Source organism: Vanessa atalanta, chromosome 8 (genome assembly GCF_905147765.1).
Source record: "Vanessa atalanta chromosome 8, ilVanAtal1.2, whole genome shotgun sequence".
NCBI classification, from domain to species: Eukaryota; Metazoa; Arthropoda; class Insecta; order Lepidoptera; family Nymphalidae; genus Vanessa; species Vanessa atalanta.
The window spans coordinates 1,557,999-1,576,782 of record NC_061878.1 but is presented as its reverse complement, the minus strand read 5'-3'; the positions used below and the strand labels follow the sequence as shown (position 1 = coordinate 1,576,782).

The window sequence follows — 18,784 nt, the reverse complement described above, 5'->3', positions numbered from 1 at the left end:
TTCATACTTGTCAGTATGGTCGTCATTACGAGTCTTTAGTCTTTTGATCTGACTGTTCTTCGTCCAGAACGATCTTCGTCCAGAAACTTTTATTGTTGACCTTGCGAGAATACTCTGCAATGGCATACTCTGTATGAGCAACTAGTACTAGGTCAGTCTATCTTATTGAGTATCGACTACGTGGGCATGTTCCTCCCACTCGACCTTGAACCCCCAGGAGCTCAAAGGGATATATTTATTTTTTGATTGTATAACCTACATAGCACAGATATATATGTACTTATAAACGAACATTAATCTTAATAATTAGGGCAATTATTTTTATGGAAGTTTTAATAATTTTCCTTAATAATAATTCTCAAATTTCAGTCGAATGTTTTTCACGCAATGACACAGAAATACCAAGTAGGTACATATTCTCATATTTGAATGAACTGTATGTATTTGTTAAAATTAAAATTACCTTCAGAATATAGTGTATTATTTATCCTAAGAATTTCATCCTTATGTTCTTTAAACTTCGTTCAACAATATTGTTGATCGAAGTCTTTAAATAAGAATGTCTTCATAATTTCTGAATCCCGTCTAGGAACATATAATTTACAACAAGGTAGAATCTATCATTCATACTTATACATTTAGTTTTGATTTGATTGTAACCTCTTGAAAAAAATACCTGTATACATTATGTATACAATTAGCATTAGCAGCCTGTAAATTTTCCCACTGCTGGGCTAAAGGCCTCCTCTCCCTTTGTGGAGAAGGTTTTGGGCATATTCCACCACGCTGCTCCAATGCGGGTTGGCAGAATACACATGTGGCAGAATTTTGTTGAAATTGGACACATGCAGGTTTCCTCACGATGTTTTCCTTCACCGCCGAGCACGAGATGAATTATAAACACAAATTAAGCACATGAAAATTCAGTGGTGCCTGCCTGGGTTTGAACCCGAAATCATCGATTAAGATGCACGCATTCTAACCACTGGGCCATCTCGGCTCTTAACAATACAATATATGATGTATATTTGTACTGCATAAATAAAATAATCTCTAGTATTGCTCGCGTATCGATTAAGCTCTTGACAGGATTCAGTAAACTATTATCATATAATACAAAAAAATATGACACAATATTCATCAAAGCTTAAAAGAAACCTGCATAAGTTAGGTGTTATAGAAGATTACAAGTTCGATAAATGTTGATATCTATATTTACATTAAATTTAAATTAAACAAAAACTTAAAAATAATATTAATGAATTCTCAAGAAGCATACTTAAGTCGATAATGGTTAAAAATTCATGCTAATAATTATATAGTCCGCCTGTTACGCAATCAAGAAGCAACAGAACCGATTTTGACCACTTTAAAACCTAAGAAGGGCACAGGTCACTTTTTCAATTTCAAAACTTAAACTCAAATTCCTTTATTCAATATAGAAGTATTACACTTTCTTATTGATGAAAAGGAAACACCCTGACCTGAGAAGAACCGGCGAATGAAACTCAGCGGGTCTTTTTTTTTTACGTCAAATTAATTATATACATAATTGTATATGAATAGAAACAGCCAGGAGGCGATCGTTTCATTCCCAAGGTGTGCTATCAAACATAAACTCACTAATCGTATAGTAACCTTTCGCACACGTTCCTTAACATTTTTTTTAAATTTCGCAACAGAAGCATTTCCGCTTCCGAACAGAAGCATGAACGCTTTCTGGGATCCTGTTGTAGAAGCGTATACATTGCCCCACAAAAGAGTTACTGACTCTATGCAGTCGAGTAACAAGAGTAACAAGATTGTGTTTGTTCCTTGTACCAACGTTATGAGAATCACATTTTCTCATAAAAACATTAATATTTTTCCGTACATACAAAACATTACAGAATATATATTGAGAAGCAACAGTCGATATCTTAATTTCTTTAAATTTATACCTTAATGATTCCTTGGCTCCTAGGTTATAGATTGCGCGAATAGCCCTCTTCTTTTACTCTGATTCACCTGGGATGAAGGTTTATGTGTTAAAAAGTTAGCGCGTTATGTAACCTTATGAAGCGGCTTCAGCTATTTTTAAATATAAACAGACCAGGCGTCTCGTGACGGCTACATTATTTAAACTGATTTAAATGCTATCGCGAAAATTCGGCGAAAATCCGTACATGTGATGTCATATGAGATTATAATATCACGGTATTCACAATAACCCTGCGACACTTATAATTATCTAACCCAGTTTTGTTACGGTTTCCGCTCAAAGGCTCGACCTAATATCTGTAGACGGTAGACTTACAATTAGGGTAATTGAATTTGGGTCTAGGCTATCATTTCACTAATATTAATATATTTGATGTTCCTCGTGACGTCATCCATGTCTGGTTGATTTTCGTGAATCCCTATCCCGCCTATTCGTATATCGCTATGCTAAATTTTGTGAAGATACTTATTATTATACTATATTATTTGACTAGTTCGGTAGTTAGGTCATAACTTAGAAAATATTAAAATAATATCGTTTTCCGTCTCGCATTTTTAAATTTAGACCGATAATTATTGTTTAAATATTGAAAAATATCCAGTGTTTAATAGTTTTTATAAATCAGAGGAAAAAAATAGATTTTAATCGATACATTTCTTTAAATAAATTTTTGAAGTTGCAATTTTGACCTATTTTGAAAAAAAAAACTAAAAAACGTGATAACTCAAAAATGGTTCACTTTTGCATCATGCATATGGGGGTTAAAATTATCGCAAATAGTCAACCCTATTACCTCCTAACGGGAATACGTCGAATTACCAATAACCCTGTATTTATCAATAATACATTACTATTCTGTTTAAATAATTATATCCACTTTTACTTTACTTCTAAAGTTAAGATAACTTCGCCGACATTAAAATCGCCATTTTGTCGCGAAATCATAATAAATATCATATTATTCAATATCTCGACCAATGATATCGCGTCGATTCAATTTTTAAAAACGACACACGGTACGGGACGTCATCATTCGCTTTGTATTTTGTATTCGCTTTTGTTGTTTCATGATAATGTTCTGACACTATAATCTTTCTTTGTTTTATATTTCAATCTATCATTACTCATTAATGTTAGTCTTAAGACTGCAGGTTTAAGATTGTTTAGGTGATTACCATGGATGACAAATTTTATATGTTTAATTTATGTTCATAATTAAACGGATCCAGACATGCTACATTTGTATCCAACAATCCGTATTGGAGCAGTCAGGAGCGTGCTGGCATAAGAAGAGGCGTTAGCCCATCAGTGGGACATTTACAAGCTATTCTAGCACTGGTAAGTCTGATACAAAGCCGCCGTGACTATGAACTTGATCAGTTTTTCTGCTCAATTAATTTAGGACTTTACCAGTTACAAAATATCATTTTATACATTAAAAAAACCTTCTAATACGTTTGATGTAACACTTTTACGTTATAAGTGCTTGTAATTCGTAAGTTTGTAAGATTATTGTTTGTTTTGATGTTGTATGTATATTTATTGAGATATAGTTACATGTCATGAAGATAAACACGAGCGTTTTAGAAACGTTTGCTGTTCTTGTAAAACATTATATGCAAAATATTATTGTTCTAACTAAAAAGTCCTTTATTTAAACTTAACTAAGATTTTATGTCTCTCGCAATTACACTGGCTCAATCACCCTTTACCACTAATACCAAGTATTGCTGCTTGGCGGCAGAATATCTGATGAGTGGGTGGTCATATAGCCCTAAAGTAATATTATAGTCCTATAATATCATCTATAAAATTATTGTTATTTCTATTTCAATATCTAAAAGGTTCGAAGTACGTATATTATTAATTTAATATTCCTCGACTTTGTTTATTTTATAATATCTTTTGCTTATAATAAAGAGATTAATAACACAAGCGAGTCATGTCAGAGTTTTTATACAATGATTTTATTAAGAAGTGAGGCACACTTACGCAATCACACGCATACAGGCTTAAAAATGACAAAAACGGACAAACGGTACGTCATTGAGTTACATTTGTTTTAACTTTAGTACAAGCAATGAAGAAATAGGCCTTATGAAAAAAAAAAGAATACGTATCCATCAGAAGATAATTTAAAGTCTATATTATAGTCACTTTTGCGTCAAAAACTTTATGCACCTAAAATAAGCCGTACGTAAATGTGATGGGTGATCACATATTCTACCATCAAATAGCAATACTGAGTATTTTTATGTTGTGACTAGCTGTGCCCGCAGCTTCGAAAGTCGCGCGTTTGAATTAAATAAAAAAACTTGACTTTATTATTATTTTACATATAATTCTAAAGTAAAGGTAGTCTAAGTTACTCCTTATTACATCAGCTATCTGCCAGTGAAAGTCCAAACAGACAATCAGACAGACAGATAGACAACAATTGTAAAAAAAATCATTTAGTTATATAAACTGTGTGTACATACATATGCATTTAGTAAATTTTAATATTACAAACAGACACTCCAATTTTATTATATTTATAAATATGAAGGGTGTGAGCCAGGCACGAGAGACGTAACATCTTAGTTTGATGTAAGAATGGTTTGTATTTCTTACAGTGTCAAAGTTTTTGGACATTGATTACCGTTCACCTGCCTACATGATGTTTAAAAAAAAAATTTTTTTTTCATTTGCACAAAATCTAATGATCCTAACTTATGTACATTTACTCTGACATTATTCACCAGTTACTATTAGCTTGTAGATATTGATAAAGAATATTTAATTGTAATAAAATGTTTAAAATAATGTTAATTTACTGTTAAGGAACTAAAATTATCTCAAATTTCAAGTTTTAAGACTCTATATCGTGTTAAACGTATATCTCCGGCGCCTCGGGTGTTAACACAATGTTATGGCTGTTCAGATAACCTATACCGACTCTTATATCAATTTTATTGTAGTTTTGATGAATTATCGACCTCAACATTACAAAGTTTAAATATTATCTCACACTTTATTCTACGTTTTGTGAAAAAATTGCATTTGTTTTATCATGAAGATATAGACAGACGTGTTCTCAGTTTAATATTAAGTGTTTTGTATATTATTTATATCAATACGTATACTGTGTTCGTAATAAAAATACCGGCCATAATAATAATAATAAAAAAGCGATAATAATCCACGATGATTGCATTGTGCATTGTATTCAAACTCTTTGCTGTGAATTTTTAAGCAAGTCAAAGAGAATAAAAACTTTTAAGAGCGGACAAATAGTGTTTGCAAAAATAAATCTATCATACGTGACATTGGCAGAGTATTTTGTGCCCAATTACCGTAGATACACGTTATAATAGAAAAGAAAAAAAAATGCAAATAATTAAATACTCTCCGTTTGATCCCTAAATGTAAATTTCCACTGAAGGATTTTAAGTGTACACCAATTAAGAGTATTTATACATGCAAATAGTATTATCGCCTGTGATAACCGCATTCATCGTGAGGATAGCTAGCTGTGCAGACATTTTGTGCGTTTCGAAGAAAATTGTTGGCAAAAATGCGGTGCGTTGGTGAGAGGCGCGACGCGCTAAGTCTCGCCTCGTAATGTTATAGGGCACAGTACATTTCAGACTTGGTCGAATGGTGCCACCAATCGCACGTGTTTGTGTTGTGATCAGCTGTTCCTGGTGTCCTTTGATTACGCCGTTTCGAGGTACGTAACTCCGTTATACATTATTTGTTTTAAGTTTATGTTTAGATGGCGTTGTTAGGATAATTTTAATGTCTGTTGTATGCGTTTCGAAGGAAATGTATTGGGTAAAATTATAAATGTATCCGTACGTTTTCTTTTATTATGTTTATATTATGCGCTCTACCACGGAACGAAACCTCGCTGTGATTTATGCAGGTTCTAAGAATAGTTTACCGTTTATTACCGGGAAGTGGAATTTTTACCTGCTGTCGGATTTGTGCTCGTTTAACGTTGAAACAATTAATTCACTTGACAGCCACTTTGCAATTAATCTGACTACATAATGTCTGAAAAATTTCGTACATATTTTTTAGATAGAAGATAAATAAATTAAATCATTCGAAGGACTATTTTCAAAATTGGTTTCGAATGGCCACAGGTATCAGTTGGTATAATTAATTTTATTAATGAGATAATATTTGCATTTTAATATTAAAATAATTTTCCCTTAAATTTGGCTGATTGGATAATACTAAAGAATGAATCTAATTATCATAAATTACAGATAAAATAATAAGATTTGGCGCCATCAGCTGATTGATAGGTAGATGGTACAGAGCTTGAGTATGAGCCAAAATATTCACACATTACAAATTAAAATAGAATTTTAAAAAAAAACTTACAAGATGCGAATATATTATATTTCTTTGAAACATTGAGTTTCCCGTGGAATCGTCGGTAGCATTGTGTTAGCTACTTTTATTATTCTTCAGAAAGTTACGAACATATACAACGACTAGCAACCCGCCCCGGCTTCGCACGGGTACAATTTCTTATTAAAGAAAATGAATGAAATAACTTATAGCACAATATATGCAATTGGATCATTAGTGCCGGAGATTGCCCTCTACATACAAACAAACAAATTTTAACTATTTATAACATTAGTATAGATAAATATTTCACGAAATTGTGTTGCCAACACAGTGTAAATTGTGTGATTTAAATGAACGTCCTTTAATATTCAACACAGTTAGTTCGCGGAAAATGTATAGTTATTCTGTAACGCTATAAATAAAGTTTTAGTTTTTAGTCAAATAAAAGCTATATTCCTTTAGCCGTAACATCTATATTGTAGAAAATGCTATGAGATACATATTATATTTTAAAATCATGACACTTTATTTAAGTTCGCTCTGATTTTACATGATTAAATCGAACGCAGCGTAACGTAAACATCGATCAACAATTTGTTACAACGTATATTAAATATAATATCACTACCTAATTAGTTTTTTATCTTAAATCCATTCATTAATTAGAACATAATTAATGCATATAACTCCAAACACTTCAATATATGTATAGACATTAGATTATTTTATGAAATACCTACAATTGTAAACCTTGAGTGATTACATTTATATAAGGGCAGGCGATTTTGGTTTCTATTTGCTATGTCGCTCGGTCGTTAATTGTATGTTTATATTATGTTATCATTTGTTTGACTTAATCGTCACCAGTGTGGAGAGTAATAAATGCAACGGCTTAATCGCTGCATTGGCTCGTGTTAGATGGCTTATTTTATTTATGATTTTGTTCTTTTAAAAATGATTTCCTGATTTAAGCGCTTGTAGTGTTTTAAAAATACGTGTTATTCGTTACATGTTACATACATTAAGCAGAGTAAATTTAAGACAGACCAGATATCCTTCTGACCGATATCGGCCAGGGCTGAACAGGCTTCCTCACTCTTATAATTAGCTGGGTTAGCAATCCGACACGATTTGAAGTTCAAGTACAGGACCAGCTTATAAGCATTTTTCTGCTCAGAACGAATCAGTTAGAACTACACTTAATTTAGATATAAAGTCTGTTGGACAATGCAATGTCACTCTGGCAGATCCATCGTCAGATCTCGCAAAAATGTTATCCAAATTTAGTCATAGACCTGTGATTAATTACGATAGTTTTAAGTTTAAAATATGATATTTTGTATCCTCCTAAGAATACTCAACCAGAGCGGCATGTTCGCTTATGCGAAAAAGCCCTTTTTTAGAATAAAAAAAAAGGGAGATACGGGATTGTAAGCACTCGTAACATCCAGACTCCGCTGTTATTGAGTTTTTTAACAGATAAATGCAATAACGTCTTTATTGGCTCATTCAGGATTTGAGGCCAGGACTCGGGGCTTGCCTTACTTTACTTTACTTTATACTTTTTATTGTACACCACAGATTTATAAGTTAGCTATTGGAATAAACAAAAATATATATAAAGTATATTTTTGATTTAGGCATGACCAAGACCTAAAGTAGCCACTTTTTTTTAAGCGCAAATGACAATTCACTGCTAAAATAGTCGAAGATGTGATCTTACTGTTTTTTTTTAAATATAATATAACTAGCTGTGGGTCGCAGCGTGATGTAATGAATGCAGTCTATGGCCATTTGAAACAAAAAATATCTTTTTAAAATCAGACTAGTAGATCCTGATATTATGGCGTTCAAATAACAAAATTTTAGCTTTAATATTAGTATAGTTTATCGCTGATGATTATGCTTATTACATAATAATATAGAAAATTAGCTTTGCTCTCTGAAGTAGAATTCGTAACAATGACTTAATTAGTCAAGTAGATACGGCTTAAATGGATAAATAGGTTTATATTATTTCATAGAAATTTCTCTTCATCAAATGAGTAATTTCTAGAGCGCTGAGCGTAGTGTCAGTTATTATGAAGCTGTCTATTACACATAACGACGCCTTTTGGTCTCTTCAATTTGTCGTCTATTCATATAATTTGATTACTAGATTCACAAATAAGGTTAAGGCTATATATTTTTTTATTTTTAGATAAAACTTATCATTATCAATATATGTATCATTTTCAATTTGATTTCAATGCACCCTTTGATTTTTTTATGATAAAATTACTTATTAATAAATTAATTACATATTTGTCTAGTAACGGTCTAATATGTGTATAATTAATTTAATACATATAAAACGATGATTAGGAAAGGCCGGATTTAGAGTATCACAACTAAGGCAACTTGCCTTGGGACAATAGAGATTTCGATGAGTTAACGATTTTAATGTAATATATGTTTAGATATCTAATACATAGTCAAATTATAATAATATTACTACTTACTGTTTTAAAAGTTATTGATACAAAGGGTAACGATATTATTGACATATCTTACTGACAGAAACGAAAATGTTCAAATTAATGTGTAAAATAATAATTAGGGCCTCTGTGCTTGCGCTACAGTCGTCTTTGGTCCCAGGGCCTTTGGACCTTTAAATCAGCAGGATTTAAAGGTCCAAAGTGATAAGGTACGTAGTCATTTTTTCGGTGATTTATGAAAATAATTGACCGAAGAATGTATTCTCGATTTTACCTATTTATAATGTACTAGTCCTAGTAGGTATTATATACAAAAAATTGCCTATGTCCTACCTTGGGGATCATGCTTGCTTATTACCAAATTTCATCAAGTTAGGTTAAGTGGTTTGGCCGTGGACGCGTAACAGGCAGATTTAATTTCGTATTTATAGTATTAGTACAGATGTCAATTATTTTTGGATTAAAATTTTGCAATGAAAGAGATTGGGCCATTCAAACTCAAACTCATTTATTACGTAAAACGATTTAGGGGGAGAGGGGGGTCGATCATGTCTTATGTTTTCTTACAAGAAGGTGGAAAGAAATCTCGATAGTTCTTACGTAAGATCAAAAAAATGCACAAAATTACTTGAAAAAAGTTCGATTGTCGAGGATCGTTTGGATGCGTATAGGTAAGTATAAAATGATATTTCTATTAAATCAATCAAAATAAAGATTATTAGTGCCTTTATGAATAAAAAATTCAAAAAAAATATTCTTTGAAACATAAACATAAAACAAAACGTGTATTATTTTTTTCCTTTAGATTCTTACGTAATAAATGTTAAAGGGGGGGGGGGGGGAGGGGGCTTTGGCCTATTCTTATTTTTCTTATAATAGGGAGGGCGTCAAAAACAAGCGAAAAGTCTTACGTAATCAATGAATGGCCCCGATGACCAGTAAAACCTAAGTAACACATACGTTTACGCGATGGTACATAATAATATGCAATGAAGAATGTTAACTAATTTTGATTATTGGCACTCCATATTTTCTGTCAAAAATAAAAAATAATAGCGAAAGAATTAATTCGATACGTCAATTAGTTTCCGATTTATAAGTAAAACAAGCTGCAACCGCACGACGCGGGCTGCGGGTGACGGTGTGACGTCATTGTACAACACGCTTGTGTAGATCTAAAGCAAGTTGACCTGCTAGATTCAGTAGTGATTTCTGCATGGGGAATAGTTAATCTTCAAAGCAGTCTGTTTAATTTAGAGTAGCTTCCTAGTGTTTTAAGCAAAATACATTTAAGTTTATTTTATTGTATTAAAAATATAAAATATTGAGGTAACGTACATTCCATTTTCCATTAATGTTTGTGTTATTTATAGAGTTTTAATAAAACTATCTTACATTAGGATAATGTTATTTTATTAATTTATCAAAAATATTTTCCTTCCAAAACTTAATACATTTTTCAAACATATCATCACAATATTTTTTATTATAAACTACTTCATGCACATCAACCTTCCTTGAGCTTTCAAAGTCAACATGTGCAATACAAAATAGGGCTTTCCTTTTTCCGGTCATTTGCATTTGTGTTTGTATCTGAGCATAATATTTTTTGCCTAGTTTACCTTTACTACAATACGTAGTAAAAGTGTTTGCCTTGGTTGGACACTTTACTTCAAGAACGCAGTCATCAGTAAGTCCGTCAGGCGAGGCACCAATCATAGGCCACTCATTCTTTAAAAAAAGACCAGTATCCACTATCTTAATACTATGTAACTTCGAGACTTCTTTTATGACATCCTTTTCTAATTTTTTTCCTCTTTTGATAGCATTCGTTTGATTAAAAGTTACAGCACCAAATATTTCCTCAACTAAAGAGCCATCTTTTGTTGTGCACTGAGCAGCTTCGTACATTTTTGAAGCTGTTATACGTCCGTAGCGCATCTCAAACCACAAATTTGAATCTGATTGAGCTGTTGTACCCTCTTTTACTTGATGACATCTTGATTCCGTCATTTCGTTTTTACAAAATGTTATAAAACTTTCAAAGTGAAAATCAACACAGGATTTTTTGAAACGATTAATTAAATAATGAATGGACATCTTTTCAACTTCTTTTTTTTCACATATAAAATGTGAAAGAGAACATTGTATTTGAAGCTCTCTAAGTTTTAATGCTACTTGGTCAAAAAAAATATTTCCATTCTGGCCGACTGAATGAAGTGTTATACCACTTGTACCGAAATCTTTAGCTTTAATCATTTTCAGTGTGGTACCAATACCTGAGAGCTTAGATTTTTTCCAATAACACTTGGTAGCAGTCGTTGAAGGCTCCTCGCTTCGACGATGTAGCCACATTAAAAATGCTATAGTATGCTTACAGCCACCTCTGCTGGCGGCACAATCTTCGCAGGTTACATTTAAAACTTCTCCATCCTTTTCATTACATTCTAAGCTGCAATGATAAGGTGTGGTACGTACGCGGTGTTCTGGCGTGATTCTACATTTAACCGTACATACATCACCTACTCTTTTTACTTGAACATAACCAATAGCATCATCGCCATAGCTGTCTCTTGCCGATCTGAAATAAGTTTTCAATAAAAATAAATGGTCTTACGTATTTTATTAGTAAAAAAATACAAATAAATAAAAAAGGTTTAGTACAACTGTCCAAACATCTATATTTGCAATAAAAATTGAGTAAAATAAAATAAAATGACCTTACGTATTTTAAATTTAATGATAGGTAGGTACTTCTACTATTTGAGTTTGTAGCAATACGTCGTCGCATTATCAACAGAAACCAAAACTTATGTCAAGTATGTAAGTAACTAATAATAAACTTAACTTATTTGAACCGCATGCCACACCTATTACACGACCCCTTTGAAACAATGAAAAGCTTTCAGATTTTGTTATTGGAATTTGAAGTAGCACGCGGTCGTTTGTAACTTATTTCTCCGAAAATAATTATTTATTGCAACGTCTGTTTTTTGTATAAAAACTTGTGCATTCGTTTGAAACAAGTGTGCATTGAAATAAGGTAGCTCTGTCTATGCCCACTCCTATGCTTGTATAAATACTCGTGCATTTTTAAATAAATTCATTAATTCTGGAAAGTTTACTTACCTTTGCATTTTTATCCCTCGCATTTCGGTGGCAACAAAATCACTATTTGTTGATAAATAATGAGCAACCATTAATCCATCTATTTTAGGTAGATTATCCGATTGCCCTTTTTCTTTTATTAATATAAATAATCGAATAATATTTACTATTATTAGACTATTAACGTAATACGCGAACGAAAACACGACAAAATACTGCGCAAGCTATTTCAACAACTATAAGTGCTGGCGACTTGATACTAAGCGGTACGCTGCCCGCGCGACGCGTTGTGATATGACGTCACAGGTACTCAAGCGGCTGTTAGCGGGACACGATTTTTTTCGAAACTTTGAATGCCTATAAAATCAAAACTACTAGGTATTTTTGACTACAACAAAAACTAGTGTATTTGTATACATACAGGCTTTACTGAGAAAAAATTTCAAGCGATTTGGCATACCTAGTAACATTCTTCATTACACATGTTACCACACGCACACATATGTGTATATATACACATATATTTTGACATAAAAATCCGCGAAGATTGAGAATCTCCGCGATAAAATGATACATTATCATATTATGTATTTAAAGATTCGTCTGCCTATAAGCAGAATTAAAAAAAAGAAGTATTTTTTAAATGAGAAATGATAAGATTAATTCCTAAAACAATAAAGCGATTGGATGCATTCTGTTACGTCACAGATAAAGTTTACAGAACGATATTTGGATGTTACGTATCAATTATCGTTTTCATTAGTAAGAGGATCTTTGGTTGTTATGCATCGAAGGTTCGAATTTGAAATATTATTAGTTCGAATAATATTTAAAATTCGAACTTTTTCAAATTCAAATCTGAAAATTAAATGCTCATTTTTTTTAGGTTTTTTAGAAAATCACCGTAACAGTCAAATATTTGTACGGTCATGTTAAAATTTAATGAATATACCCATTTTTTCTAAAGGTTACGTTTAGTATTCAAATAATCTTTAAAGCGAGTTATGTATTTGTATTATCTTTCATTTAATAATGTTTTTACGTTTACGATTGGAAATTCAATTAATTCGTACGACTCTAAAAAACATTTCCTTAAGTCTTCAAAAAACTTAAAGAACGATGCAACCATTACCTACTTCTAAAGACCTGAAACTAGCAATTTGCATTTTTATTTTTTTACTTCATTAGATTCAGTGCCATAAACTATTAGAGCGGCTTGATTTTCTATGTAATTTTTTGGCGCTAAATCTTGTCGGGTATCAAAAACGCGCGTAAAAATTGGTCGTGGATATTTAGCGTGCGACCTGTCGCGTAGGTGTGACTCTGTGGAATGATTTAGCTGCCGCGTCTCAGGCCTAAGATCACTTCTTGTACATACTTCCTAGTCAGTATTTTAATTTTGGTTTTAGCGGTACGCAATAAATATTTAATAGTATTTGGAAGGATTTCAGTAAATGCTTATATTATATATATTATACACGTGATTTTCCATCTCCTTAAATTGCAGCTGGAACATATACCTTAATAAGCCCACTCTAACATCCAGTAGTGCACGAGGTTGCAGCGGTTTTATATCTCCAAATAATACTTAAACTTCTAAACCAGAAGATTAATTTTCTAATCTGTTATGGTAATTCGAAACTATTTGAAATAATAAACCTGATTGCTTACTATTTGCGACATGTCTTAGATCAGTTGATTCTGTAAGAACTCGAAGCTGACCGCAGAATACTATCGTAAAATGTCAGACAGCGACATGCGAAAATGACTATAAAACACATATAATGAAATGCACCAAAATAGCGCATCGCCAGGTAAGTCGCTTTAAACATTTTACGTGTAAAATACGAAATTTCATTTATTAACAACAACAATACACTTTTCAAAACGGTTTCATGGTGTAAATTTTATGTATATTAAACAATATACATAAAAATTAAGCCAAGGTAAGCTAAAAGCTAAGCTAGGCATAACAATATGTCTCTTTTATTAGAAAAATTATGTTGTAAGGTAAGGTGGAACTAGTTTGATTTTAAAAATCGACTTCGTTTCAAAGATTTATTTCAACATCATATAGACGATAATTGAGGATGCTGTTAAGAATCGTAGGGTTTCTGGATAAATATCATCCAACCATGAGCTATTTAACAGCTAAACTAACTTTGTACATATATCTGTTGCCGTTTAAGGAGTTAGTCAGCTAGTTTAATATAAGGAGTATAAGAATTGATTAGAGTTTAATAAACGTATCAGGTACTCAAACAAGTATGACATTGACTATTATGCCCTATATAACGTAAAGCCCCGTCACAAGCATGGCAAGCGTACGGGTGCAAGCAATTTTTGGTAATCGTCCCTCCTCCCAAATTATTTTAGAAACCTTCTTAGACAACTCATCTAAGGTTTAAGACTTAACCATCATAGGCGTTGCTGCCCCGGACGCTAACGAGCTGGACCCGGGTATTTGTGTCCAAAGTCCCTGGATTAAGAAAGGGCGTTAAATAAATAACAGTGTATCGCACTCGTGCATAACCGTTTAAATGACCGTAGTATCATCTGCATAACGTAAATAATCATCAGTTAGTCCGGGTTAATCAATCCAATTTTTTTTTTGTTCCTAGCACGGTCAGGGTAAGACCAAGAATTCAGAAAAAAGGTTTTATCACATTTCTCCTATTTCTTTAAGGTACTGAAGACACAACTTCGTAATAGTACCAACAAATATCATAATCGATACTAATCTATTCATTCTATACTAATATTATAAATGCGGAAGTAACTCTGTCTGTTTGTTTGTTGCTCTTTTACGGTCAAACCGAATATACTTATATCACGGCATGGAAAGGGACAGTTTTATCTTTTAACCTAACACAACTTTTTTTCTATTATGTTATAAAAAGGGGAACAAAATGACGAACAATAATAATACCATATAAAAATGCAAATTACAAAAGACAAGACAATTACAAATTACCAACTAATTACTAAATAATTTGAAAAAAAATTAGAAAAAAATATGTAAATTTCATGCTATTTGGCATGAAACTTGAACTCCAAGGAAGGACGTAGGCTACTTTTTATATATAATATCTAACGACCAATCCCTGACGCGACTAAACCCGCGGGCGACATCTAGCTATGAATAAAATTGTGTTACGGAAAGAAAAATATATTTTTGGAAGTTGAAAAAAGGGTAATTGTGTACCAACAGCCGACAAAGCTAATCAACCCCTGGTCATGACGTATCAACTTCTCTTAGACGAAATTCTCAAGATAAATCTGATGTCATTTTGAAAATATTAATTAAATATGCGAAGTATTAAATAATTTACATAATTTTATAGTCTTATGAGTGATGAAATCTTAATTAGATAATTGAGAGAAATTACATTATGATACCTACGATTAGATAGCATTAAACATGTTTCAGATAAGGAATTTCAATTTGAATTGTTAATAACTTTTAGAATATAATATTTACAAGACTAATATGATAATGATTCAAGAACAAAATATACCTAATTTAAGTAGACTCTTTTACAGGTACTTTTGTATTGTTCAAAAAATTTTCCAAAACTACCTTGGCTAGGAATTTAGTAGTGATTCTTTGTCCACTCAAATAACACCCGAAAGGTAATAATTATATAAATACTTGATTCCGTTTATATTCTGTACGTTTAGTTCACTCATCTTTCAAATTAAACACACTGTACACTTTTGCTCGAGAACTATACAACTAAAATAAATTAAATACAGAATATGTCAATTTTTTTAACATGTTTTCCCGTAATTGTATTTTAAGTCTATAGTGGGGAGATTGACTTTAATAAAAATAGATGTCTTGAAAGAAACTTTCACAGATGTTCTTAATTTCAAACTAAACGAAAATAACTGACAAACAGCTATGTCCTTTTTTTAAATATTTTATGATATCGTTCCGACTCAAATTAAGGATTGTTTTTCCGTTATAATAAAATGTTTAGATACTTTTTCTTGGAATGATAAAATTATCATAAAAGTCTACGTTTACGAATTTAATGATAACAGTGATTTGGGGTTTGACAGTCAGTCTTTCTGTGCATTAATTTGAAATTTTCATAACTGTCTAAAAATGTGTCGACGAAACGATATGTTATGCGGGACAAGGAACTATAATCACTTAACAGAAAAATAAATTAACTGATTGATAATTCAACCGCTTAAAAAAAAACTTTAATAAATTACATACAATATGTTGTCGTTCTGCTTTAAAATATGATATAGCTAAAATCTAGAGGAGGTCGAAGAGACTATACTAAAAAAAAGATAATACGTCAGAAATACATGCCGTCGCTCTGTAGAGTAGGTAACCCTATAATTAAATACATGCAACATAATTTTACAGGATAACACAAACATTCTGGTGAAAGTGAAATAAAAGTACATACGAGTATTGAGGTATGAATGGAATTAAAACGTCCGCTGAACAAAATAAAATAAAATGTCCTTTTTTCATAGCTTCTCCGGCTGTGATTAGTTCATTACTTGATTTCGGTTACAAAATGGCCGTACCGGTCGACTGACGTTTGACGTTTTCCATTTCTTATTACTGTCAATAGATGGCATTTGACGAACCTCATAATTATGTTCTTATTATTAATACGATGGAGAAAGAGAGACAATCAGAGAATGCGTCAAAGCGAGAAAGAGTGAGGGAGATAAGAGAAGCATTGTATTTCTTCGTTTTTACTACGTTTTCACTGCAGTAAAATAATGTCGAAGTAATAATGAAATCTAAATTGTGTCATCTATCGTAAGTTTTGTAGCAGCAAATCAATTGAATTATATATTCCTTACATTACCGATGCGCCACCAACATAAGGAGCTAAGGTAATATGTACCTTGTGCCGGTAGTGATACTGGCTCACTCATCCTTCTCATCCTTCTTTTAGGAACAAAACAATACTATGTCTTGCTGTTTGGCGGTAGAATATTGACGAGTGGGTTATACTTACCCAGACAAGCTTGCACTAAGCCGAGTAAGTGAAGTTGTTCAAAATCTATTTGTTCGGCCAATTTCAAGGTACAAGGATCCATTGTTTAGACGTTGATGCTACTTCCAAGACTGTCTGTTCTTTACGAGTGTCATTTAAGTTCAAGCGAGACGGCTATAATATGATAAAGACGTGTTTTATCTTTTGTTGGCTTGCCTCTGTCTGGTCGGACATTTTTTGTTACATTTTTTTCTGTTTAATCCCGTCCCGTCCTTTGGGTCTTTGGTTAAAATTTTTGTTGCTATAAATGTTATGTAATATTTTTTGGGCAGCTGATTTATGTATGATTTGTTTTTAATTTGTTTAAAGAGAAACAAAAACTTTATTTTTACAAATATAATTATGATATTGAAATGAATGGTTTCAAGATGAAAGCGGTCTATATCCAGCATATATCAGCTATTTATATGACTATAAAAGCCGCAAAATGTTAATTTATTTTTATTAAATACTAACTAAATAATATTTACACACTGACAATACCAAATCGAAATATAAACGTTCAACAAATGTTATCTATTTACAAATACAAATTAGGTCTTCCTTAAGTCAATTTTCTTAACTAAATTGTAAATACAATATAATAAATATAATAAAAATGTACAAAGGAATTTAGCGTTTGTGCGTCAATGCAACACGCATGCATTCCAGTTCTCCCTTTCCACTGACGTCATGTTCTCTCCACTGGGCGATAGTGATTTTTATGGATGATAAAATATACGCCTAGTTATATTTTTGAGCAAATTTATTATGCGAGAATGTTTTATTTATTTATTTATTTATTTTCATTAGGACATCCAACAGTACATACAATATTACATCAAAATAAAAAATAAATACATTTCAAAATTATCTAGGGAGTTCTACTACTTACATGACTCACCACTATCATATTGCACAAGATGTATTAAAAATAATGTGTTTTATACATATCTGATCAATTAAACATTTCCTAATCTAGCCAGGTGTCTTAGTCCTACTTTATTCAACAAAGGATTTTTATCAAGGAATTCATTGCAGAATTATTTAACTTAGAATCAGAGATTCTGATATTGCGTGATTATTAAAATGACGTGTCATATGAACTGTAATTTTTCCATGACTACCCAAAAATAAGTGTTTGTTTTCGGGGTTCAAGTCAGTGTGTTTTTTTTCTATATTAATCGGGTCATATCATATGATTCTAAATGACCTGGTGGTAAGTGGTAGTGGAGTCCAAACGCGAATACGGCAAGTACAGTCAGGGAGAATGAACTGCACTAGTCGCTCTCGCCATACCTGCCGGCCAGCAAGATTTGCCTTCACGTCTCGTATTTGAGTTTCTTCATTCCAGTGTAAATTTTAAGCATTCAAACAGATTTGGTGGTATGAGTATCAACACACATACGACTAGTTTCAACCCACCACTTAATCTTTCGGGAGGTATCACAAAATAGCACAGTGAGTTTTATTTTTAACTTTAAACACCGCGTGCTCCAGTTATATTGGAACTGCATTGTTCATTTGTCACGGAATTTTATAAAGTTTGGCGTGTAGAGTGTTCGGGATAAGATTTTTATAATTATATTATACTTAGGAAAAGCAATTCTGTTAGTAATATAACAACTAGTAAAAAGTTATAAAATTGTCTATGTCTAAATCTCACTGTTTTGATTGTATCTGTAATAATATTTGACAGTGCGTTAAAATAAATAACTCTAGCTACTTAATATGAATATTAATCTTCATTTATTGTTATTTTTGTAGCCAATATCAAAGACAATGCGGTGTATTTAATTGAAGCATCATTTAAGCTTGTACAAACTCTTTCATATTGGTTTCGATGTGTGCGTAGGTAA

General features: G+C 32.0%; 2 protein-coding genes across 2 annotated transcripts in view; one reads left to right on the top strand and one right to left on the bottom strand.

The window, feature by feature from the left end:
• Positions 1–25: 25 nt before the first annotated feature.
• LOC125065885 lies at positions 26–12,041 on the bottom strand. The gene is made up of 3 exons (XM_047673741.1): positions 11,935–12,041; positions 10,428–11,386; positions 26–114 (listed from the first exon to the last, which is right to left on the bottom strand). Exons 1-3 carry the CDS (start codon positions 12,003–12,005, stop codon positions 26–28), a joined length of 1,119 nt encoding a protein of 372 aa, XP_047529697.1. The 5' UTR covers positions 12,006–12,041.
• The window catches only part of LOC125065547, a 45,297-nt gene continuing 31,984 nt past the window's right edge, over positions 5,472–18,784 (top strand). The window contains exon 1 of the mRNA XM_047673215.1: positions 5,472–5,693. The gene's annotated coding sequence lies outside the window, so the exon portion shown is untranslated. The remainder of the gene's footprint in view (positions 5,694–18,784) is intronic.